At 41.3% G+C, this 25,724-nt stretch overlaps 2 protein-coding genes and 1 long non-coding RNA gene across 3 annotated transcripts in view; 2 read left to right on the top strand and 1 right to left on the bottom strand.

Annotated features, from left to right (window-relative positions):
- The window catches only part of LOC307040266, a 26,324-nt gene extending 3,879 nt beyond the window's left edge, over positions 1 to 22,445 (top strand). The window contains exon 2 of the long non-coding RNA XR_013808473.1: positions 21,411 to 22,445. This is a non-coding gene — a long non-coding RNA (uncharacterized lncRNA). The remainder of the gene's footprint in view (positions 1 to 21,410) is intronic.
- LOC307040263 (uncharacterized protein) lies at positions 12,968 to 18,178 on the top strand. The gene is made up of 2 exons (XM_079682932.1): positions 12,968 to 15,592; positions 15,951 to 18,178. Exons 1-2 carry the CDS (start codon positions 15,196 to 15,198, stop codon positions 18,026 to 18,028), a joined length of 2,475 nt encoding a protein of 824 aa, XP_079539058.1. The 5' UTR covers positions 12,968 to 15,195; the 3' UTR covers positions 18,029 to 18,178.
- Positions 18,885 to 25,724, bottom strand: pdhb (pyruvate dehydrogenase E1 subunit beta). Its single transcript, XM_079682934.1, has 11 exons — positions 25,625 to 25,724; positions 25,481 to 25,540; positions 24,492 to 24,599; positions 24,173 to 24,235; positions 23,998 to 24,033; positions 22,751 to 22,941; positions 21,408 to 21,502; positions 21,099 to 21,209; positions 20,603 to 20,694; positions 20,370 to 20,511; positions 18,885 to 19,676 (listed from the first exon to the last, which is right to left on the bottom strand). Exons 1-11 carry the CDS (start codon positions 25,661 to 25,663, stop codon positions 19,531 to 19,533), a joined length of 1,083 nt encoding a protein of 360 aa, XP_079539060.1. The 5' UTR covers positions 25,664 to 25,724; the 3' UTR covers positions 18,885 to 19,530.

Genomic DNA, 25,724 nt, shown 5'->3' with positions numbered 1-25,724 from the left:
TGTGTGTGTGTGTGTGTGTGTGTGTGTGTGTGTGTGTGTGTGTGTGTGTGTGTGTGTGTGTGTGTGTGTGTGTGTGTGTGTGTGTGTGTGTGTGTGTGTGTGTGTGTGTGTGTGTGTGTGTGTGTGTGTGTGTGTGTGTGTGTGTGTGTGTGTGTGTGTGTGTGTGTGTGTGTGTGTGAAAACAAGTGTTCCCAACCCCTGCTGCTCACCCCCGCGGCAAAGTAAACTGCACACTGAATTCAGATTATTTATCTTCCCCTCGATATGGACATAAACGCGAGGGAAGTCTAATCTGACAGGACGGAGACACGCAGCTCTGCTCACCCTGCAGCTCCTCCCGCTGTGATGCAGCGGTGAACGGAGCAAAACACACACTTCAAGTCAGATCATCACCCTTAGCTATTTTAATTACCTCTCAAACAAACTACCTAAACTAGTTATAAATATGATTATTTTTACTGTCGGGTCACTCACATTACTGGATCAGCTGCGGCATGAGACAGACACTGACGCTGTCAGAAGAGGAAAAAGAGAGGCTCCATGTATTTTATTATTATATAGAGTCGTTATTCATTTGTTTTAAAGCTCAATAAATAGCAAAGAAGACCTTTGACCTGCACTTTTATAATTTTGAAGATTTAAACTTTAATACACGTTGACTGGCGAAAAACTGCCCGGTTCCCTCGGCCCCCACCCATGCCACCGCGGAGAATAAACAGAAGGGTGACCATGACAGCCATGCTTCTTCGCTGCTTTTGTGGAGGAAGTTACAGCGCCACGTACAGGCTGGTTCCTGCATATGGACAGCAGCTTCTCCAGCGGTTGGAGCTAAACGGAGCTGTCCCGTGTGGACCAACCCAGTCTCATGGCATTTCGTGTTCACCAACACGATTTTTAATCTATTGATTCGTGTTCACCAACACGATTTCCCCCTTTTTGTCGTGTTGCACAGCACGATTTTAAAAGCAATGTATTTCTATTGCTAGTCTCACGACATTACGTGTTATAGGAAGACCGGAAGCTGTGTGGTTCATAAAAGCATGTTCTTACTCAATATCAAGCCACAATTATTGCTTTTTTTTTAAATTGTATAATTTCTGACTTTTGTTGCCGTCTGTGAGGAAAATAAATGGGGCTGAGAGCCTCAGGATACTGAAATCTGTATATTTGAAAAACTTTTTTTCCTTCTAAGTTGTTATTCTTTTCAAAATAACACACTGTTATTTACTCACCAATAACACACAATTATCCTTGTTTTTATTTATTTGTTTAAATCCATAATCTCTGACTTTTTTGGCGTCCGTCAGGAACTGAATTTCAAAATAAAAATAACCGGAAACAGACGTATGCATTTCGAGCGATTACCCAAGATCCTCAGCTATGGTTTAAGCTCGCCGATTGGATGTTTTAGCCGCAGTGCATGCTGGGATTTGGTGTTTATATGATATGAAATCCGGAAAACATTTTAAAAGAATAAAATAATACTTAATTCCGTGTGTTCTTGCTTTTCTCTTTGAAAGTCATCACATAACGGCATTGTAATACACGGTTCGGCTGCATTAAATATAACAGATCTGCCGTAGTTCTTTATTTATAGAGCCCTGATGAGAAGACCTTTGGAAAAACTGGAAGAAATGCCGCCGAAACTGAAGACTTGACGTGGATCATATATATATATATCAACAATTAAACAACATCTTACATTTTTCTTCACACAATTCGTCTCCTTGCAGTATCAACACTAATTCGGCTGACTTTTACATTTGATCCAATTGGTAGATAGGTTATATTTACACCATAACGGTGCACAGCTGATATAAAAGGACTTGTAGTTTTTTAAGATATTACTGATTTTCTTTGAATATAAGAATGTAAATACTGAGTCTGAAATAGTATAGCAATATGCTGTAAAATTATGTGAAAGCATGAATAAAACTACACATCTTCAGATGTTGTACATACATAAGTGTCCTACACTAATAATAAAAAGTTATTATGGCTGTGTGCACCGCCTAGTGGTTAAAGCATGTTATTGAATTATTGTTTTTATGTGTTATATTTGATTAAAAAAAATATTAAGAGTACATACTTTCATCGGGGGAAAGTAGAAGGTCTGTGATAGAAATATAGAATATAAAAAATCAAGAAGATACTGTAAGTGATCTCTACAATAAAACAGTTTAGTGCTGGATGTACAAAGATATTAATATGAGGATGTGCAAAACAGAAAAACGAATTAACATTTATTCAAACATTAAATAATACTTTAGATTAAGGTCTTCTTTTAAATAAGAAAAAAGCTTTGGGGGTATCTACAGATAAATATTAAGCCTGACAAACTACTTAACGTCTAATATATTGCTTTCCTGCAATGTTGACTATGTTGAAGCACTTATTTTAACTGATATCATACATATGAATTATACTCTTATGTATGTAGATAGTATAAGAAATGTGCAGAATACTACAGTTTAATGGTGGTGTTACCATGGTGGTACACACATATTGATAGATGTCTTGTAATGTGCTGTTGAGGAACCTGTGACCCAAGTCTTTCATTCATTTCATACACAGTTGTGTATTATGATATGTCAATAAACCTTTGAAAATCTTGAAATCTTGAAAGGGATGTGCAAAATAGCCATTATACAGTCTTTAATGAACTATTAGTAGAGAATAACGAGTAATGAATATACTTTATTACTCGTTTCCATTCATGTCAATTGCAGATAAATGTTTAGTCTTCTCAAGCACCAACTATCAAATATCTCTCCTGATTGTTGGCACTTGACAATCACCTTCCCTGAATTTTACTCAGGTGTAACTAAAGATTGCTTTAAGGGTTGTTTATATTTCACATCATTAATCAGAATCTGCAAAGTAACTCAAATAAATGTAGTGGAGTAAAAATACCAGGTTAACCTCTGAATTGTAGTGGAGTAGAATTACAAAGTAACAATGAGCTGTCATGTGGGTATATATTAATGCTGCGCATTATGGACACAAGCGATTTTCACCCATTTATTAATTATATGTTTTACATTTGATAACACCAATGTGTTTAATACTGGCAACTTCTAATTGTGGGGAAAACGAAAACGTTCAGTAGAGACGTCCCATAGCATGTGTAGTCCTGGGGGGGCGTTCGATTCCAGTTTTGGATAGTCTGCCGTGGTTTCGTTCCATTTCAAACAGTTGTTTGACGCTCGGCGTAACCTTGGCGCACTGCCATTCCAACATCCAATCCCAGAGCTTGAAGATTAATCACGGGGACTGTAGTCCTAAACGATAGCTGGGTATTATGGGTAGTGTAGTGTCTTCGGCCATCCTGAACTCGAAATGCGTACATCTGTTTCCGGTTATTTTTATTTTGAAATTCAGTTCCTGACGGACGCCAAAAAAACCAGAGATTATGGAATTAAACAAATAAATAAAAACAAGGATAATTGTGTGTTATTGGTGAGTAAATAACAGTGTGTTATTTTGAAAAGAATAACAAATTAGAAGGAAAAAAAGATTTACATATATACAGATTTCAGTATCCTGAGGCTCTCAGCCCCATTTATTTTCCTCACAGACGGCAACAAAAGTCTGAAATTATACGATTTAAAATAAAAGCAATAATTGTGGCTTGATATTGAGTAAGAACATGCTTTTATGAACCACACAGCTTCCGGTCTTCCTATAACACGTAATGTCGTGAGACTACCAATAGAAATACATTGCTTTTAAAATCGTGCTGTGCAACACGAAAAAAAGGGGAAAATAGTGTTGGTGAACACGAATCAATAGATTAAAAATCGTGTTGGTGAACACGAAATGCCGTGAGACTGGGTTGTGTGGACAGACACCATCCGGTGAATATTGCATTTGGACCAGTGGCGGTTCTACGGGGTGGCACGGGGTGGCGGCTGCCACCATACTTGCCAACCTTCAGACCTCAGAAATCGGGAGCATTGCAAAATGGGGGGGGGGGGGGTGGGTGCTAGTGGATCGCCGGAGCTGTTCGATTAACATTAACATGCTTATTGTAGTTCTAAGTGCAATGCCTTGCGGCCTGTAGCACCATCCTGGATGGAGCATATGTGTGGGCTGGACCTATTTTACAGGAAAGGAGTGAGCAGAGAGTAGAGTAGTTGTCGATTCTTGTTCTGTTTTTTGTGACTATCTTCCTCACTCTCTCAGACTTTGAGTTGCGCGCGCTACTAAAGAGACATGTTACCATGGAAACCAAACAATGGTGTAGCTGTATTAAAGTCCGAGCGGAAACAGTCCTGAGTAAATATGATTTTGTCAGAAATCGGGAGAAATGTGGGAGAAATATGACCCCGGGAGGAAACCGGGAGAGGGCAATGAAATCGGGAGTCTCCCGCCAAAATCGGGAGGGTTGACAAGTATGGCTGACACCCCAGTTGGCAGCTTCGTTTTGAAAGAAAAGTTGTGGCTCATCGGACATTTATGAGAGAAAATCTCTGATGTCCGAGTGCAAGTGAATGCAGCACAAGACGCGAGCCTTGTAACCCCTCCCCTGGCCCTGGCACGAGCCTGGAAATATGATTGGCGGCGATTTCATTTGAACGGGGGACAGCGCAAAACCAGAAGCATTTTGGATCCAAGTAGACGGAAGGAATGAGGTATTTGCGGTCTACAATGACAGAGAAGAGCCTGTCAAGTTTGGCTGTAAGGCAAGGCAAGGCAAGTTTATTTATATAGCACTTTTCTGTACGCGACAATTCAAAGTGCTTTTCAAAACAATTGAAAATACTTTTTAGGAATACATACAGTAAAAACCCATTGGCCTATATAATGGAATTTTACAACAGGCATTACAAAGCAAAGATAATAAAATAATACAAATAAACACCACAGGTATACAATACATGTTTAAAAGGCATACTGTAGTGTGAATATGAGCAGCTCAATGAAAAGCAGCCAAAGAGATATGTTTTTAGTCTCGGTTTGAAAAATAGTAAGCGTTTCTGCGGACGTGCATGATTTGGGTAGTTTGTTCCAGATTGTCGGGGCATAATAGCTAAATGCTGCCTCTCCATGTTTTGTTTTTACTTTCGGAACCGATAGCAGACGCGTCCCAGAAGACCTGAGGCACCTTGATGGCTCGTAATTATGTAGGAGTTCAACAATATACTTTGGTCCTAAACCATGTAATGATTTAAAAACTAGCAATAGTACTTTAAAATCAATTATTTGGCCGACTCGAAGCCAATGTAAAGATTTCAGAACCGGACTGATGTGATCCACTCTTTTAATGTAATTGAGGACACGTGCAGCAGCGTTCTGAATCAGCTGCAGTTTTCTGATGGATTTTTGTGTCAGCCCTGTGAATACACTATATTGCAGTAGTCGAGTCTATTAAAGATAAAAGCATGGACAAGCTTTTCTAAGTCCTGTTGTGACATTATTATTTTTTTATCCTCTATGTTCTTCAGGCTGTACTCAGCATTGAATCAAAACGCACCATAGCTTTAAATCTTAATAAGTTTGTGAGGCGTTTTGCTGAACAAGATGGTAATCGCCACATTCAGCTGTTATAGGCATGGCAATGTGATGCTCTGCTCACGGATGACTCAATGAGCATAACAAACTGTTAAGATGATGACTTTACGTGTGTTCATATATGTTTTTCTTTGCGGGGGTCTGCCCCCAAAAAACAGTTTTAAGTCCTGAGAAAGTCAAATAAAACGTCACTGCCCTGCAAAAAAAAAGTAACCACTTTGATTGAACTAGGCCAGTAGGTAAGGGCTTTCCACTGGATAATAACTTACTGCAGCGATGTATATGTTTTAGCTGAATACACGTTTTTTATTTTAACCCTAACTGATGCAGTTAGTCGCTTCTTTAATGTTTGTTCTTTCTGATGTAAAGTCCAGGTTGTAACTGTTTGCAATGAAGTTGTGGGGCGCTGAACTGTTCCTTTGAATCTTTTGATATATGATAGTAATTACTTACTAAGGAGGGTGAGCAAGCATCTTGAGGAACATTCATCATTAACTCCTCCAACAAATATAGTTTATTTAATAATAACACTGAATATGTGAATGATAACAGTGATTGACAGCTGATAGGAATAATATGATTGTTAATAGTCAGGGGTGCTCATAACTTTCTCAGTGAGGTACTCAGATGAGTACCTGGAGTCAGTGTTTGGTACTCCAACTTCTGGCTCCACTCAAAGTTATTTGATGAAGCCCTCTGTATCACGAACGTCAACGGGGGGGGGGGGGGGGGGGCGGTGGTTGTGGAGTACTTCAGGAAAGTCGACGGGGACGGGGGGGCTAGTACTCTGTGACCACAGAGTGTGACCGTTGTGATCAGCTGTTTTAGCGCAGTTCTCCAGTGAAGGGGGGGAGTCTCCCTCCACAGCCGGTTGGCGTAGTTTTGGCACAATTCCGTTGTACAGACCAACGTTAACAGCAGCTCTGTCTGTGCACACGGAGACCGACTCTGTCGTCCGGTGATCTAACCGCCTTCTGGAAAAGCTTCACAAGTACGTCGGTACGCAAATGCGCTTTGTGACACAAGAGACGGTACGCATGTCGGATTGTTGCCGCTCATGCGTACCTGCGTACCAGTTATGTGCACCCCTGTTAATAGTATCATATTCATTCAGACAAACATCGATGAGACAGTTAATTAATGTACTTATTGCAGCAGTCTGCATACATTGGTACTCCTGCTGGTCGAAGAGTGAAAACAACTCATTCAGTTATTGTTCAGTTAAAATTCATTAAATTAAGTCTGCCACCTTATTTATTTATATTTAAGGCTTTAGTGATGTGCCACAATAATGTCACCAAATGTTATTCAGTTAAAATAAATATTGTGGCTTTCCAAGTTAACATTGATTGATATGACTGCGATTAAATCAGCATATACTTCTGCCAGGGGATGCCACCCCTCAAATTCTCCTGCCACCCTCTTGCCACCCCATGAATATTTTTCTAGATCCGCCCCTGGGGCCGTATTCACAAAGGATCTTAGGGCTAAAAGTAGCTTCTAACTGGCGAATTTAGGAGAAACTCCTAAACATAATGGGCGTGTCAGTCTTACATTTAGGACTCCTAATTTTATTCACTAAGAGCAATTCACAAAGTATTTTAGGCCTAAAAGTAGCACCTAAGTTTAGGAGAGCTTAAAAGTCCTCGAGAGGACTCCTAACTCAGTAAGACCTATTCACAAAGAATCTGAAAATGGCTGCTAGACGAAATGTTTTGGAGACAATGGAAGACTGTGAATTGATCAAGAGATATAGGCTAAATCGTGAGGGTATGAAACTTGTTGTGGAATTAGTGCGGGATGCAATAACATCCCCGACTAACAGCAATAACCCGATTAGTCCGGAAATAAAATGTTTGGCAACACTACGATATTTAGCAACAGGGAAAATGCAACTTTGCAATGCCGACGATTTAGGAATATCGCAACCATCAGTCAGCCGTGCCATAAACCAAACCATCAACGCGCTCTCTAGACCACATATCATTCAACAGTTTATCCGGTTTCCTTTGGACAATCAACAACTACACAGGATCAAAGCCAACTATGCTATTGACGGGACGCACATAAAAATAATTGCGCCATCAAAAGATGAGGACGTGTTCGTCAATGGAAAGAAAGTACATTCCATCAACACGCAGATTGTGTTTGATGCAACTTTTAACATTCTTGATGTTGTTGCAAAGTGGCCTGGATCTACCCATGATTCGCGTATTTTAATGGAGAGCGGTCTGAGGCAGCTTTTTGAGAGGCACCATGTACCAGTTGGGTGTCACTTGCGTTTAACTTTGTCTTCACTTTCATTCATCATGATAGGGGGACTTGAACGGCGGTATGGGCTGTTATTGAAAGTGTTTAAGTGCTGGAAATATGCTCATTGGATAATAGTTTGCAGGGTGCTTTTAATTGCCTCCTTGATTTAATGCAATTTACGTATTTTATTGTTTGCTCTCTCTCTTTAACGTGCATATACAACGTCATTATCGTGGTCTGCACAAACTTGTCATCATGCGTGTATTCCTATTTGATAGGAATACATTTCTAGCCTAGGCTATTTCCTTGTTTTTCGGTGATTTAGTGGGCTCGTTTGTGGGATGTTGCGGATGAGTTTCACCGAGACCGCCTGCTCTGAACAATCAATCACCGTACTGACCGCTTCTAAACTCATGCACGAGAATCAACGTAATCCATAGCAACGGCGCGTCACTCTTAGTTCACTCTTAGTGATGTATCCTTAGTATGAGTAGGTCTCAGCGGCTTTGTGAATAACTTTTAAGAAAAAACTCCTACGTAAAATGTTTTAGCGCGAGTTAGGAGCACTCCTAGCGGTAAGATAAAATGCTTTGTGAATACGGCCCCTGGTGTGGACAGAAGCTTTTTTGCGTTTGCGTTAATCCTATGCGTTTAGCCGTATGCGTCCTCGTGGGGCCGGGGCCTTAATGGTAATAGGTAACTAGTAACGCTATTAGTTACCGACACTGCCTACAACACATCTTAAAGGTAACTATAAACAATAAATAACAAACCAAATACAAGCTTAGTTTTTCAAATAATTTTTATATACATTTCGATTGAATTGATAGATTTTCTTTTAACATGTTAAAAGGAAAAGTAATCATACAAATGGTGATACAATTGCATACATCTTACCAATCAAACACAGGGTAAATTCAACTTTAAATGTAGCCTACAATGAGCTCTTATTATCAACTTGGCCTACTTTCATTCACTTCTCCATTGAAAAACTGGCTCAATTTACCCCAAGGCCCATGGTTCAGTTTACCCCATAGCCACCATTTTAGAAAAAATAGCCTAGCATTACAATTCAGAGTCATCTTTAGCTTAATGATTCACATGGTTTAATATGCTGCCAACACATCAACATATACAATATATGTGTTTAAACCTGGATACTTTTTTTTTTACATGACAGCCGACATCTAGAAAATTAAATTTGACAAGCAAAAAACGTTTTTTTGTAAAAATGTTTACTTACCAGACCACAATGAGCATCTCTCTTTCACAGGCAATGAGAAATGGGAGGAGCTTGCATAATTATAGGTCACTTGATTACAACTATAAGGCGTTGCCTGGTTACAGGTGGTGGTTCAATTTACCCACCGGCTCAACTTACCCCCTTCTCCCCTACAGTACATATATAATCTAGATTTACTTGTACCTTGAGTAGCCTACTTTCATTGTATTTCTACTTTTCACTTCTACTCCTGTTCCTTTAAGAAGCCCAGTATAGCCAGTATATACAGTATAGCCCGGAAAGTCCTCAATGATCATCTGCTGTTTTCATATCTTGGATAAAGTCTTCTGTCACGTGAAGGGAAGCAAGGTGGACCTGAATGCATGGCTGTGCAGGGAACGAGAGCTTTTAACATAATTCATTAGTTTCCAGGCAAGAGAAACAGAACAGAATTTACGGTACACAACATGCAAGCATTCAACAATGACTAAACAGAAAAGCAGGAATAGTGCAGGAACACGGGAGGTCAGGTGGTTTCAGGACTAATGGGAAACAAGGTGGAATTTATGAGGCCAGAAAAGGACAATCCTAACAGGCGGGAAAACATAGAAAGTAAAAACAGACATGACACAGACTGGGAAAACTTCAAAATAAAAAAGGAAACAGTTAAACTAAAAACTAGGGTCATGACAAATAGTCTGATCAATTCAGAGAATGACATACATTTAATAATGCAGCCTTTAAAACCAGGAGACAACACTATAGGATATTCTGATATCCATAATCTAAGAAATGATTTAGTCACATAAATATAGTTTTGATATATTGCCCAGGCCTAGACAATATACACACACGTATGCAACATCCTCACAATATCGATAGCAAGGTATAGACAAGTTTACGCGCCAAACCACGGGTAGCGCCATAACCCTACACAAATGCACTTCATTTCCGCCGGAAGTCTTTTGCACAGCGTCTGTCGGTGTAAACCGGTGTAAACAGTCAGACGGGCACTGGTGTAAACACAGCGATTTCGATGCTAACAGTGATGCTAGCTTGGGAACACGATTCTACTTCTTTGACTGGAGATGGCGTTACTCTCCCCCACCCGAATTCAGTGCAAAACTGGGAGGATAACATGACGACGTGGCCCAGCATAACGTACAGCAAAATTTGCTCCTACTTCGTTCAATCCATGGCAATAGATGGAAAAGCAATGGACAGTCTGAAGGCATATCATAAGACTGCGCACATTCTACTTTGCCCACATGCTCCCGAAAATTGTTGACGATTTTGTTGAGGGAAGGTTACAGTTCTGCAGTAAATATCTCAGCATTTTAAAACCAAAATAAACTGCCTTATTTAGGTCATGCCCACAGGAGCCAACAGTTGTCTGTTGTTTACATAATGCACAATTTACATGATCTCTTTATGCTGTGCAATATATCATATGTGCCTGTACTGTTTGAGTGAAAATAAAGTTTGATGTAATTTAATTTCATTATTGCACTGTTATTGCATTATTGCATTTCATATGTTCCTTAGAGTGCTACAATTTCTTTTAACACAGTTCATCATTCATATTAAGCTCATACTGTACATAAATAACACTGAATTAATTAATTGTTTAGAGGAAACTAAAGAAATGGCTTCAACAAGAAAGATCACATGTTTAATCCTAACAGGTATTACAAATTAAAATATAAAAGCAGCCCACACAATTACATCACTATGAAAATATTCATATATAATATTAAAAAATACAATGCATGCAGTATTTGTTGTGTTTATCTGTATTTAATGAACAACATGGCTGGGTGCTGGCTGCTGGTTTGTGGTCGTAGCACTCTCTATCTAACCACTCGTTCAGGTGCTTTCTCGAGTGATTGCAACCAACTACCGCACACGTAGTTCCCGAACCACTTTTCTTCATGTTGTAATTGTTATATCCTCTTTGTCTCTGCGATATCAGTGCTTTGTCGGCACAACGGAGCTAGCTAGCAAAACAAACCCAGTCCGCCAAAACGGAAGTGCATTGCATCGAAGGGAGGAGTTCAGGATGTAGAGCGGAAACGGCTCAATAACTTGTGTATTTGGACCAAAATATGATGATATTAGAATTTTTTTTATATCGCCCAGTCGTAATTTCATAATTCTCAACATACTTCTCCCCCTGCACATTAAAGAGGAAGAACCATGGAGCATTCAGGGTGGAGAGGGACAGAAGAAGCTGATATTAAAATGACTTCTCTGAAAACTGAATATGTTCTTTCAAATATATTTTTTTCATTGTATTGCTCGAAGTGGAGTCGAAAGAGATGAGTTTTTAGTCTGCGCCGGAAGATGTGTAAGCTATCTGCTGTCCTGATGTCCATGTGGAGCTCATTCCACCATTTTGGAGCCAGGATTGCAATCCAACCTGTTTTGCCGTTTGGCTGATGCAGAACGGAGTGCACGTGCTGGGGTGTATGGTTTAACCATGTCCTGGATGTAGGAAGGGCCAGATCCATTCGCAGCATGGTACGCAAGCACCAGTGTCTTGAAGTGGATTCTAGCCGTTATTGGAAGCCAGTGAAGGGAGCGGAGGAGCGGTGTGGTGTGGGAGAATTTAGGAAGGTTGAAGACCAGGCGAGCTGCTGCATTCTGGAGTAGCTGTGGCTCAGTGGGTTAGTGCGCTGATCTCTGAATCAGAGGATAGCAAGTTCGAGTCCCACTGCAGTCGGCATGTCGTTGTGTCCCTGGGCAAGACACTTCACCCCAAATTGCTCTTGTGGGGATTGCCCACAGTACTGCATGTATGTAAGTCGCTTTGGATAAAAGCGTCTAACAAGGGAAAGGTAATGTAATCAGCGGCAGAGGTCGGATGGCACATACAGGTAGACCAGCCAGGAGGGAGTTGAAGTAGTCTAGGCGTGAAATTACGGGAGCCTGGACCAGAACCAGCGCTGCTTTCTGCGTCAGGAGGGGACATATCCTCCTGATGTTGTAAAGAGTGTATCTGCAGCAGCGGGTTGTTGTAGTGATGTTTGCAGTGAAGGGCAGTTTGTTATCTAGGGTCACACCCAGATTCCTTGCAGTCTGAGTCGGGGAAACAACAGAGGGGCCGATGTTGATTGTTAGGTCAAGAGTAGGACAATCTTTTCCCGGAAGAAAAAGCAGTTCCGTCTTGAGCTTGAGGTGGTGAGCAGACATCCACTGAGAGATGTCAGTTAGACAAGCAGAGATGCGTGCGACGACCTGGGTCTCTGAGCGGGGAAAGGACAGAATTAATTGGGAGTCGTCAGCGTAGCAGTGGTATGAAAAACCATGTGAGCTAATGACAGATCCGAGCGAGTTTGTGTACAGAGAGAAGAGGAGGGGACCGAGGACAGAGCCCTGAGGGACCCCTGTTGATAATTGACAAGGGTCGGACCCTCTCCAAGTTACCCTGTAGGTGCGGTCTTGAGGTATGAGGTGAGGAGGGAAAGTGCAGAGCCTGAAACTCCAAGTTCGTGGAGAGTGCGAAGGAGGATCTGATGGTTCACCGTGTCCGTGTCGAATGCAGCAGACAGGTCCAGAAGGATGATGACAGAGGAGAGGGAGGCTGCTTTAGCAGTGTGCAGTTCCTCAGTGAATAGCAAGCAGAGCAGTTTCTGTTGAGTGACCTGCCTTGAAACCAGACTGGTGCGGATCCAGAAGGTTGTTCTGATGGAGATAACAGGAGAGTTGTTTAAAGACAGCGTGTTCAAGTGTTTTAGACAGGAACGGGAGGAGAGAGACAGACAGGCCTGTAGTTTATAACATCGGACTATATCGGAATATCAGGAGCGATAGTCTGAAGAAGGTTTTTTGAGGGGATTGGGTCCAGAGGACAGGTGGTAGGGCGGTAAAAGAAGAGCGAATATCATCAACCTCTTTTTCAAAGTAGTTAACAAAGTCGCTTGGAAGAAGGGAGGAGGGGGAAGGGGCTCTGGGGGGTTCGAGGAGATAGAAAATAGTTTTTGGGGATTGGAATAGGAACATTGGATCTTATCTTGAAAGAAAGTGCTTTTTGCCTGAGAGATTGAACCAGAGAAAGAGGAGAGGAGAGCCTGATAGGTTAGGAGGTCGTCATGGTGCTTGGATTCCCACCGTTTCCGCTCTGCTGCCCGAAGGATGGTTCTATTAGCACGCAGTGCGTCATTTAGCCAGGGAGCAGGAGGGGACTGACGAGCCTGCCGAGATGTGAGACGACAGAGAGTCCAGAGAGGATGAGAGAGTAGAGAGGAGGGTTTCTGCAGCAGTTAATACGTTAGTGTAACATGTACAGAGCTGCCAACATACACGATTTTGGCGTAGCAGATACGATTTCCAGGCCCTAATTACGCCGCTACGCTTGACTTGAATATCCTACGCATTACCTAACAAATCGAAAAATGAATCGGTGAGCTGGCAGCCTCGTGCATGTGTTGACATCCAACCAGCACTAAAGCTCACATATAAGCCGTTTTATGATTCGTCCCTTGCGTTGGCAAAGAGCCAATAGGATCGGCTGTACTTCTTTTTTGTAATGCCCTCACTACTGTTACCAGGATGCTATGCTGTTTTGGCTCCCGCTGTTGATGAAGAATTCTATTCATGTAGACCAGTGCCGTGCGGTGAGGTTCGTAGCTGGCTTTCAGAGTCAGATAGGCCTATGTGAAAAATATGTGAAGTCAATAGAGTATATTAAAACATACCCGTACTTTTTGGACTATAAGCCGCGCCTTTTTTCCCATTTTTCGACGCTGCGGCTTATGTAACGGTGCGGCTAATCTATGGATTTTTACAGCTAACGGCCAACACCTTTAACTCTATGGGCTCTATGGCCGGTCCGCGGACCCCCACCTTTAAGCGGCGGGTTCCAGCAGGAAAAGCTGGAGGTCGGAAAAGAGTGAGACAGGTAGCGCGCAAAAGTAAAAGTGGAACCGAGAGTGGTACGAGAGACAGAACGAGAGCAAGACAGACAGACATTACGAGAGCGAGACAGTTTGTCCCCGTACCACTGGTTGAAAACCGCTGCTCTAGATCACTGCCGGTACGTGCGCTGGGAGCGCACCGTTTAATTTTGAAAGTTGAAAAGTTTGTGTGTCTGAAACACTATGTGATACAGTACAGTTTACACAGCACAGTACATGTTCTGTAGCTACTATTGCAATAAATGCTAACACTTGAATACGTTATGCAAATATGCAACTTGTTTGTTGAAATGTTAATAAATGGGAGCTTCCTCAAACAGCCATCTCTTTCCCGACAATCCCCTCTGTGCACGAACCCTTACATATGGTAATTAAACATTAAAACACCTGCGGCAGATTCATCGGGGTAAATCATTATGGTTACATACTGTTACATATATATATCGGGGTAAAACCATCAAGCATCTTTGTAACAGAGCAGGGAGGCATTATACAGGAGGGGATATTTCCTCACTAGCATCTTTGTTACAGAGCAGGGAGGCATTATACAGGAGGTGCTAATTTCTCACTAGCTCCGCTAGCCTTTCTCTTAAATTCAACGGCGCGTGCCGTCTAACATAGACAATCACACTGTGACTGGTCGATCGAGTTATCTTCTGTCCCGTCGTATGAAACAAGCATTTTAGCTCAAGCAATGATCTCAGTAAATCGGGACGTGAAGTGATTAATGGAGTCTAGTGTCCAGGCTTTCGCACGCCCTCCTCATTGAGACAGAGATAGCCTACTGTTTGCCTCCCCTCTGCTTTTTCACCGCGGGTTTATGTCAGATCAGCAAGACTACAACACATAGGCCTACCTAAAATACATTACCTACTCAATGGATAGAAAGGACATAATACGAGTGTCTACAAACATTTCACAGACAATGAGAGAAAAAGGCATGCGTTTAATCCAGTTTGTGAGGGATTGCTCAATCTGACGTGAGGCGCCGCTCTTTGCTGCCTTACCCCGCTTGTCTCCTCTCTGTTTGAACCATAGACTGGTTTGAACAGGTCACGAGCAAATTCAGCTATTTTGGTTATAAAATTATTTAAGATAATTGGAATCATACAAAAATTACATTTATAGCACAGATAAGTAGAAAATATTAATATCTGTTTTATTTCATTATATAATTTAACATATGTGTTGTGTTTTTATTATCTTAATTTCTAATGGACCAATGATAATTCGTGAATACACTATGCCCGCGAAATCGCGGAGCGAGCTGTCAGTTGAAGTCTATCAAAAATGGATGGTGAACGTACTTGTCCTCCGCCGAAAAAGCGGCGAATTTCTGAACAGCGCTTCAAGCTAGAATATAACGCAGAATGGCCGACCATCACCCGGTCGAAGCTGGACGACTTCCACGCTTACTGTATGTTGTGTAAGGCAGATTTTAGCGTGAGGCATGGGGGCCGACACGACGTTGAAAAGCACACCAGGACTGCTAAACACACGTCATACAAGGCGGCAGTGGAAGCTACAAGGCCCATCGCGGGCTTCTTTACGGTTGACAGTGACACCAGTGTCATAAATGCCGAAGTGCTCGCTGTGGACTTTCTGGTGGAACACAACATCCCGATCGCGGTGGCCGACCACATCGGGCCACTGGTGAAAAAGATGTTTCCGGACTCGAAAATCGCTGGTAAGGCTCAAATGACAAATAGCCTCAATTCATCTCAAGCATTCATAGGCATAGATTTATATCTGTATACTGTCACAATACACTCTACAATCTGTACAGACTAGCCTATATAAAACAGTTACAGTACTGCCCTGGTTGATAATCTGATTTAAATCTTGCAAATTAATGATTGCTAATTTATACTGATACTGTATCATTCTGATAAACATTTTTCATTTTATGTAAAGGTGAAAAAAAAATAGCCTAGGCCAACTTACTCTACAGAGGATTAATATCATGATTGTAATTCTGCAATTCTGTGTAATCTAGAGTATAATCATGATAATACAATTCAATATTTTTGTGATTGCAATTGCAGGAAAGTATGGGTCTGGTCGCACAAAGAGCAGCGCCATTGTTGGAGCCCTTGCCAAGGAGGATGCGTCTGTGATCACGGAGGCAATGAGGACAGCTCCATACTCCCTAGCCACGGATGGGAGCACTGACTATGGAGACTGTAAGCTGTATCCTCTTGTTGTGAAGTACTTTGATCGAGGACTTGGGCGTGTTCTGACAGTACTGCTATCTTTGCCAGAGTGTCATGAGGCATCTACTGGGCAGAACATATTCAAACTCATTGACAATGAACTTGAGAAACGTAGCATATCCTGGGACAACTGCATGAGTTTTGGGGCAGATAATGCCATGGTGATGCAGGGACTCAAAGCTGGCACGGCAGGCTACATCAACAAAAAAAACAGTGCAGTATATGTGCTGGGATGCCCGTGCCATCTAATTCATCTAGCTGCAGAAAAAGCTGCTGCTCAGCTTCCAGTGTCCATTGAAGAGCTGCTGGTGGACATATACTTCTACCTAGACAAATCCAGCAAGAGGAAACAGGGACTGAAGAAATTTCAGGATCTGTGTGGAGTGGAAATGAGAAAGATTGTTAAACATGTAAGTACGAGGTGGCTCTCTTTAGATAAATGCATCGCCAGGTTGTTGCAGCAGTGGCCTGCATTGCTGCAATACTTTGAGTCAGAACAGTCTGGGCACAGCAGCAAGAACAAATCCACGCAGAGCAGCAGCAAGGACAAGACCACGCAGAGCAGCAGCAAGGACAAGACCACTCACAGTGTTAGCAAGGACAAGTCCACGCAGAGCAGCAGCAAGGACAAGTCCACCCACAGTGTTAGCAAGGACACATCAACCCACAGTAACGGCAGCAAGGACAATTCTCAGTTTGATTTGGCAGGCTATCTCTTTCGCCAACAAAACCTAGCCAAATTCAGTCAGGGAAAGAAAACACCAGCAGCTGCAACCACACAGCCCAAGACTGCAACGGCAAAGCCCAACACATCTAGCGCTGCACCCACTCGGCCCAAGACATCTAGCACTGCACCCACTCAGCCCAAGACATCTAGCACTGCACCCACTCAGCCCAAGACATCTAGCACTGCACCCACTCAGCCCAAGACATCTAGCACTGCACCCACTCAGCCCAAGACATCTAGCACTGCACCCACTCAGCCCAAGACAGGGGCACAACAGAGAGTGCAGAGGGCATGTCAACATCTGCAGGACCCAACATTCCATCTTTACTGCTACTTTCTGAGTGCGGTCCTGCCGATATTTGATGAGGCCAACACTCTGCTGCAGCTAGACAAACCCTGCATACAAGTACTACACAGGACTTTGACCACACAGCTGAAGAATCTCTTGAACCGATTTGTGAAGCCTCAGGTGATTAATGCAGCTGCTAAGGTTCACCAGGTACCATTTAGGGAACCAAGCAACCAGAAGAGCAATGAGACCTTGTTCATTGGGCAAAACACCAGAGACTTCATAGCAGATCACCCTGAGCTTGAGGAGCTGCAGCTGGCCCAGGTCTTCAGCGCTGTGCGGGCATTCTACATGAAGGCTGTTGAGTACATGGTGAAGAAGTTTCCCTATGATGACCCAGTGTTACGGAATGCTTCTGTGGCTGACATGTCTGCACGGGACAGCGCAGAGTTCAATTCTGTGAGGTACTTCACAGGCAGATTCCCCTGCTTGAAGATGAATGCTGAGGAGATGGACAAGCTTGAGGGTCAATTCATGACCTACCAAACCGATGCTCTGCCAGAAAGCATCACCAGCTGTGACAGACCAGACACACAGTGGCACCTGATGAGTCAGCTGAAGGATGGAAATGGCCATCTCAAGTACCCTTTACTCTGCAAGGTAATGCTGGCTATCCTCTGCATCTTCCATTCCAATGCAGACTGCGAACGCATCTTCAGTCTTGTCACAAAAAACAGAACGGAGTTCAGACCTAGTATGGGAATGGAGACCCTGAGTAACCTCATTACCCACAAACAATTCATGGTGGCAAAGGGGTCTGTCTGCTACAAGCAGGCGTACTCCAAGACAACTCTTGCCAAGGCCAAGTCAGCAACCTATGACCATCTAAAGTGAGAGGTTGATCAGATGGTCATGTCACAGCCAAAGGTTCCCTTGAGTTGAACTCTGTTCTAAAAAAGGCTGTGTACAGGTTTTTCATGTGTTATTGTTCAGTATTGTTTCATGATGAATTCTGTTCGGTTAATAAAAATATTTTTTTGTGTATGTTGGTGTTTAATTGTGTGCAACAGTACAGGGAAAAGGAGAAATTATACACAAAAAATTTACTTTGCAGAAAAACATGTCCTAATATGACCTAGATTGCATCTCAGAGCATGTAAAGTCTCTGGCTTCTGATAAGATAAGATAAGATAACTTTTATTAATCCTGTAAGGGAATTGCACATGTTATAGCAGCAGGGTGATAGGAAAAGGAATAGGGAACTATATATACATACAATTTACAGTAAAATAGAAACAGTTGAATACAAAAGATAAATAGAAATAAGTAAAGTAAAAATGAAATAAGGGGGCATTCTGGGGGCTTCGGCGGACCTCGGACCCCCCGCCGGAAAAAAAATTGCCTTCCTCCGCTCGGCATGCTACTACTTTCTATAACACAATGTTGGCAGCTCTGCATGTATTTTTTATCCACTTATTTTTTTTAGATCTTTAGTTATCAGGGAAACAACTTCAGATATTCCCAACACCAAACTCTTGTGCGGTTTCTAGAAAAAAATAGTTTATTTCCCTTTTGAGTCTTATTTTCTGTAATTGACATCATACTATCTGTCAGTTATAATAAATGTTGCCTAGTTAATACAATAGATTTTTGAACAATTGTACGTTGCTAAAAATAAAACTACTGCTCTAAAACGCTTTATGCAATCTAAAGATGAATGCATGAAAACCAGAAAGAATGAAGCAGCATGAAGGGTTGAAAGGTTTTTATTTCTGTAACAGATTCATTTACAGCAACAAAAACATCCACAGAGCTGCTGCAGCTACAATAAATATTCTCTACTATTCTCTTTCTGCACTTTGATTCTTTAGAGACAAACTCGAGTCAGTGTGAGGAAGTTCAGTTAATAGACTGAATATGACATTTTTTGGTAGTTAGAAATATAATGGAGTTTAATAACAACAGAACTACAAGAGAAGGAAGTTTTCATCAGTCTGCAAGTCTACATTTTGAAAGCTTGCAGGATCAAATTCAGCAGTGTTGTTGTTACCAAACTTCCTTAGAAACACAGAAACCCTACAGGATATAGCAACTTTTATTTTGAAGGAGAAGTGGAGAGAGCAGCCAGTGCCACACAGAGTTCTGTCAAATGTGTGAGCGACTAACAGACGAATATTTGATCGACCCTGTGTGTCCGCTGCTGCAGCTGCAGAAAGAGAATTGTGCGCTTCATTGACCAACACCTGGCGAAAAAAACATTACAATCTGGAGCGTTTTTAAAAGGGGACCGTTTGGCTATATTTACACATGGTTCAAACGTTTTACCAGGCGATGTTTCCATCGTCTGTGTGAACAAGACATAGAGGGTTCAGGTGGGTTTGTCTTGTGTGTGTGTTTCAGACATTGAGGGTCTTTTTGACAGAGAATATGATGTCTTTGATCTGCGGCAGACTGTTGTCCTCCAGGATTTTGGCGTACGGCATGGGGATGTCGACGCCCGTCACCCTGGTGGCCGGAGAGTCCAGGAAGTTGAAGGCGGGACCTTAAAAACACACATAGGAGGTTAAAATATGTTATATTATCCTTTGCCCTTAAATGTTCTCCACACTCACTGTTGATATTTCACATCATCAGCGGAGGGCGCTTTAGGATTTTAAGTTAAGTAATAGCGTTTAAAGGGAGACTGTTTTCAGCATCATTTAACTGAAAAAAGTACTTTCAACAGTAGGAAACCAAAAGCTGCCCACACTATTTCGTGTTGTTAGCTTAACAGTTAAGTGGAAAAAAGATTATGGGGAATCGCTAAGCCTGCTTTCGACTTCGATCCTTTTACAATTTAGTTTTAAATTATGAGACACCTAACATACTCAATCTTTAAATGGGTCCAATGAAGTGCAACAGCTGTGAATATGTGTATGTAATAAAATCATACTGATTGCATTTAAAATATTAAAAGGAAAGCTACTACGTTGGACACTTGTCAAATGTATAATGATATCGTCTTATGATACTATGTATGTATATTTTAGTTGTTGTAGTTCGATCGATTCAACAGTAATCCAGCTTACTTCTTTGTATTTTATACTGTGTATACATACATCTTTCTAGTGTTCATATTTATACATATTATTTCTATTTTGAAATCATATGCAATGCCTGAAATCCTGCCGTGCTGTTTTAATTTAATTTTCTCAATTTGGGATAAATACATTTCATCTATCGATCCATCCATTACCTTCCATGACCCTGGCGCAGATCTCGGCCCCGACCCCAAACTGAGGCCAGCCTCCCTCCACCGTCACTAGGTGGTTGGTCTTCATCACGCTGGTCTCGATACACTCCACATCCAGAGGGCGGATTGACCGCAGGTTGATCACCTGACACACAGACAGACAGGAAGTAGTTATCAGGCCGCTGCGCAAAAGCTCACCGGAGTCAGGTAACATCAGATGTGTCTCTTTCTTCTACCTCACAGTCGATTCCCTCCTTGGCGAGGACAGCAGCAGCGTCCAGGCAGTGACTGACATACCGAGAGTGAGTGACCAGAGTGATACTAGTGCCTGAAACACAGGAAGGAGGAGAAAAAAAAGAGGATTTAGAAACACAGCTCTTTCCGACAGATCTCTCACGACCAGCTCGCATCGAACTTACTTATAATTATGTTTTATAAATCAGTATATTTACATTTTTTGAAGTGAGCGGTTTATTGGTTGTAAGGATGTTTATTTGGCTAAAGTGTGTTCTACTGTATGTGTGTCGTCCCCAGAAAGAATACCTTATCGTGATCCTAATAAAGTATAATAATGATAATGATTTCAAGGCTCTCAAGGTCACCGTACAAGATACTAAAACACAAAACAAAGAGGTCGATATTGATCTACATGCTGGAGATATTTGTCATGATGAGCCATTATGATGATTCATCACAGTGAGGTTGCCAGTTTGGTTTAACATCGAGTCTCACCTTGTCTCTCGACCTTGGCCTTGCCGAAAGGAATGGTGAAATCTTTGGACTGCGACTCCTCTGACATCTCGAAGGGAACGCCGTACATCAGCTCGTTCTCCAAGAACACAACTGCAACACACACACACACACACACACACACACACACACACACACACACACACACACACACACACACACACACACACACACACACACACACACACACACACACACACACACACACACACACACACACACACTTACTTCAGTAAACAAACATGAACCCCCATTACTTCAAATTAGTGGTGATTCTCTCTGTTGTCTCACCAGGGTTGTTGTCTCTGATGGCAGACTTCAGGAGGCCTTTAGCATCTTCTGCGCTCCAGGGACTCACGACCTTCAGACCGGGACAGTGGCCATACCTGCAAGATGATCAAAACAACCACACTGACTACAAGTTTGAAGATTCATTCTTAATCGACACATTTTATGGCTGAATACAAGTTTGAACGCTCTGCACGTTTTTTTTTTATTGTCAATTGATTCGGTTTAAAGCTGGTATTTCTGGACGGTTACAGTAAAGGACATGGCTACAAAATGAATATTAGTATAAGAGTATTTACAGATTTAGATTCCAGTGATGGATGCTTCGTTTAGATTCATGCGTCCTTTGTGTTGACCCGGGGATATTAATAACGTTATAGAAATAACAAATATACACCAACACACTGGTACTAGTTATATACTTTTAAAAAAGTTAGTTTGATAAGAAAATAATACATTTATTTAATTTAAATAGTGGAACTGTTATGAGGATTATTTGGGGAGATGTCATGAAAAAAAATATATTGATTTAAAAACCCCAACAGAAGCTTTCATATTTAAAAATACTGACCCAGAACGCCTACTGTTACTTAAAATGCTTCTACTACCGGCAAAAGATAAATAATCCTTTGGGAATTACATTCACCTTTCCATAAATTTGACTGCTAGAGTTCTTTCCCCATGTTTTTCAGCAATTAATTTGGGGGTGAGTAAAATGTATTAACAATGATACAATAGGTATTAGAAGGTTTTAGTAAAGCTATAAATAACTACGGACACAGTATTAAAAGCCAAACGAAAATAGTATCAGGTGCAAGCAGTTGTGGAAAAAGTGCTCAAATTCCTTACTTATGTAAAAGTCAAAATGCTAGAGTCTAAAAATACTCAATGAGAAGTCCTGAATTCAAAATGATAATTAAGTGGAAGTAGAGACATGTTATCATTGAAATGTACAAGTATCAGAATGAAAAGTTCCCTTTATAGAGAAAGTATTTTCTGTATTTATCACCAACTAATACATTAAAGAGTATTTTAATCTTGTAGTTTGTCATGTTTCGATTATTGTTAATACTTGAAAAATACTGCGTACATAAGTATTACAGTACATCATCATGTTATTAAGCATATCATTTGCTGTCATTTGTAAAAAAGTACCTTGCAACTATGAGTGTAAAATCGTAGTTGCAGGTAGAGTTGTGGAGTAAAAGTGCAATAGCGTTGTATGAATTTGAGTGGAGTAGAGATAAAAAGAACACAAGTGAAGGGCAAGTCAAAATAGTACTGAAGAACAATACTTAAGAAAATGTCCTTTTTTGCATTTCAGTACTGGGTGTAAGTGAACGCACCATGCAGCGAAGCACTGCGAGTGCTGCGCAGCGACGCCGGCGGACGCTCCGTTGGGGCCTCTGAACACGATGGGCACCGACTGCTGCCCGGCTGACATGTAGTACGTCTTGGCTGCAGAGTTGATGACCTGGTCGATGGCTTGCATAGAGAAGTTGAAGGTCATGAACTCACAGATCGGTCTCAGGCCAGCCTGCAGGGGATAGAGGTTGAATATTAGTTAAAGAGTAAAGAAAAGTAGTAATTGTTAGAGTTCCTGAAGATAATCAGGCATGATGTTGTTGTCGACCTTCATTCAAATGTAAAATATTTCAAATGTAACAATGTATCATATTTTGCATTTGATTTGTTTTATGATAATGTATATCTTGCTGTGATCATACAATGATATACTACAGGATCAGGTCTACACTGTGTGGTGAATCTGAACTACTCTATACAGCATCTGAATTATTTTGTTGATTTCTTTTGTCAAAACAGTCTGGTGAATTTGATGGTTAACTGATAATGGCTTCAGTTCCCTTAACGTTAACGCAGTAAAAAAGAAAATCTAAATATGACATACATTTAAACTGATGTTGATTTATCCAGGTAGCTTAGATGTATTTGCTGCTGCCTCCATCCACAGCAGTACATGTATTTACTTCTGTGCTGGTGCTTAGAATACTCTAGGTCAAACTCCGACTATATACTGTATAGTCGGAGTGCAGGTCTCCCTTGGAAAAGAGATCGTTGATCTCAATGGGATTTCACCTGGATAAATAAAGGCTACAATATAAGTACCACACACATCCCCACTTCATGAAGTCTGAATGATCCCTTCAAAAAAGACAATTTACTTGACAACAGGATGTACAGTGCTGGATAAAACCAGCCAACCTCTTCCACTTCTTCTACCTCCATTATTTATTTTTGCAAGGGCAAAGTCACTGCATGCTGCGCCTCACAAGACGGTTGTGATTGGAGTAAAGAAATGTTACTTTAATTGCCTCACCAAAATGATAATATGTGGAGCCGGAGCCCAGCACTGTGGGAGCAGGTCTTCCTTTGCTAGACCCAATAGGCAATAACCAGATTTCGGAGTTGTGTGATTCACACAAAACAAGACGTAAAGTAGTTGTGAGAGACCATTCAAAGTTAAGTTAAAATTGTTATAAATACACCTAGTGGAATAATGCTATTGTACTGTCAGAGAGTTGTGTATGTTAAGTGAAGTCTTTCCATGGATAAAAACAAAAAGGAAACTCACAAAAGCAGCTCCTACTGCAATGCCGGCAAACCCCATCTGCAATAGAGAGAGAGAGAGGGATGTCAGCCAGCGAAGAAATGTCTTTAGGAAGGACTGTTTAAATGACTCCAAGAGCTGATTCCATTTAGTGCACAAAGGAGAACATTTGTGAAGGGCAAATGTTAAAGAGTCTCACCTCTGTGATCGGAGTGTCGATGATACGTTTGTCTCCGTACTTCTTCCACAAACCCCTGCTCACCTACACACACGCACACAAACACATAGTATTACCCTTACAATTACTAAGTGAGTAAAATTGTATTATTAATCAAAAATGATGGACATAACAACAACCTGTAACAACATTTGAATTTTCAAATATTAAAATATTTTTTGTTTTCGATTGACTGAGTGGATGAAACACCAGATTATGGTAAAAATAACGTTTCAAACTTTTAACATTCTGCACAAGCCCTGCTTTATAAAACTCATCCTCTGATTCCTGCATCAATTACCTTGTAGGCTCCATCGTACTGCGCCACCTCCTCACCCAACAGGAACACCCGTTCGTCCCTCTCCAGCTCCTCGTCCATCGCCTGGTTAAGCGCATCACGGACCATCATCTGAAATTAGATGAAACAACAACAACACCGTAAGCCAGAGGACAGCGTTTATTCTCGTGTCTCTCAAATGCCAAGCCATCAAGTAAATGAGGCCTACGCTGTTTTTCAGTTTTCAGCAATATTTATTCTTCTAGTCTAGAAGATGCATTTAAACCCTCTGAAAAGAAAATTCTAAGGAAATGCAATCAAAGTAAGAAAAGTAGAAGTAGTTACTTCCAATTTTGTATTTTTAACCACTACAGCAACACATATTCCATTCTATGTGTATACAATTTGTATACCTTTACCTTTATTGATCACCATAAAATAAATGTATTTGTTGCTCCTGCAGCATAATGACACAAATTAAGATAAACAGAGGGAGTAAAATAAATAAATGAGTAGTGTATAAGAATATAGTAAAAATATATTTAGAATATTCAAGAGCATATGGATTAAAACATCGCAAGGTCAAAGTCTGTATGATGTGCTGTGTGGCATAAGTAGCGATATATTATAACATATAGCATAGTACAGCAATATGACATAGGATCGTAAATACACGACAATCGAATAGGAAAACAGCATTATATACTATAATAAAATGTCGTACAACACAATATCATTTAGATGGATATATTCCAAATATTGCGTATTGATGATGAATTCAAGATGAAAGCTATTTTTGTTTGACATGATGTGACATCTCTGCTCAGTGACCGGACAACGGCAGAAACCATTACATTTATAGTAGGAAGAGGTGGAACATGGTCCGACTTGCTACCACTAACAATGACAACTGTAGTTTGTCATTACAATTGTGCCTTTAAAACAAATAAAACCTGACAACAGCTGGAGTATTAGCTGTAGCTACAGTTAGCATGCTAGCTGCTAACACTGACCTGTACGGCGGCCGGAGCGCTTTTATGGAACCCTCGCTGTCCCAGAGCCGACACGGCATTCTGGAGAAGAGAAAACAAAGAGACGCCGTTACTGTCACACATCATTAAAACACATAGAACAGTATTTTGGTAGTTATTTCATACCTTTCCTGAGCGGAGAAAGCATCTCACTGAAGCCGCCATGTTGAACCTGTCCTCTGTCGCAGACAAGGCGGGGACTCTACGTAGGTCAGGAGGTTTCGGC

The sequence above is a fragment of the Notothenia rossii genome (genome assembly GCF_949606895.1).
Source record: "Notothenia rossii genome assembly, chromosome: 5".
Classification (NCBI taxonomy): Eukaryota; Metazoa; Chordata; class Actinopteri; order Perciformes; family Nototheniidae; genus Notothenia; species Notothenia rossii.
Note: the sequence above shows the minus strand (reverse complement) of the source record. Positions and strands in the feature narration are given on the sequence as shown.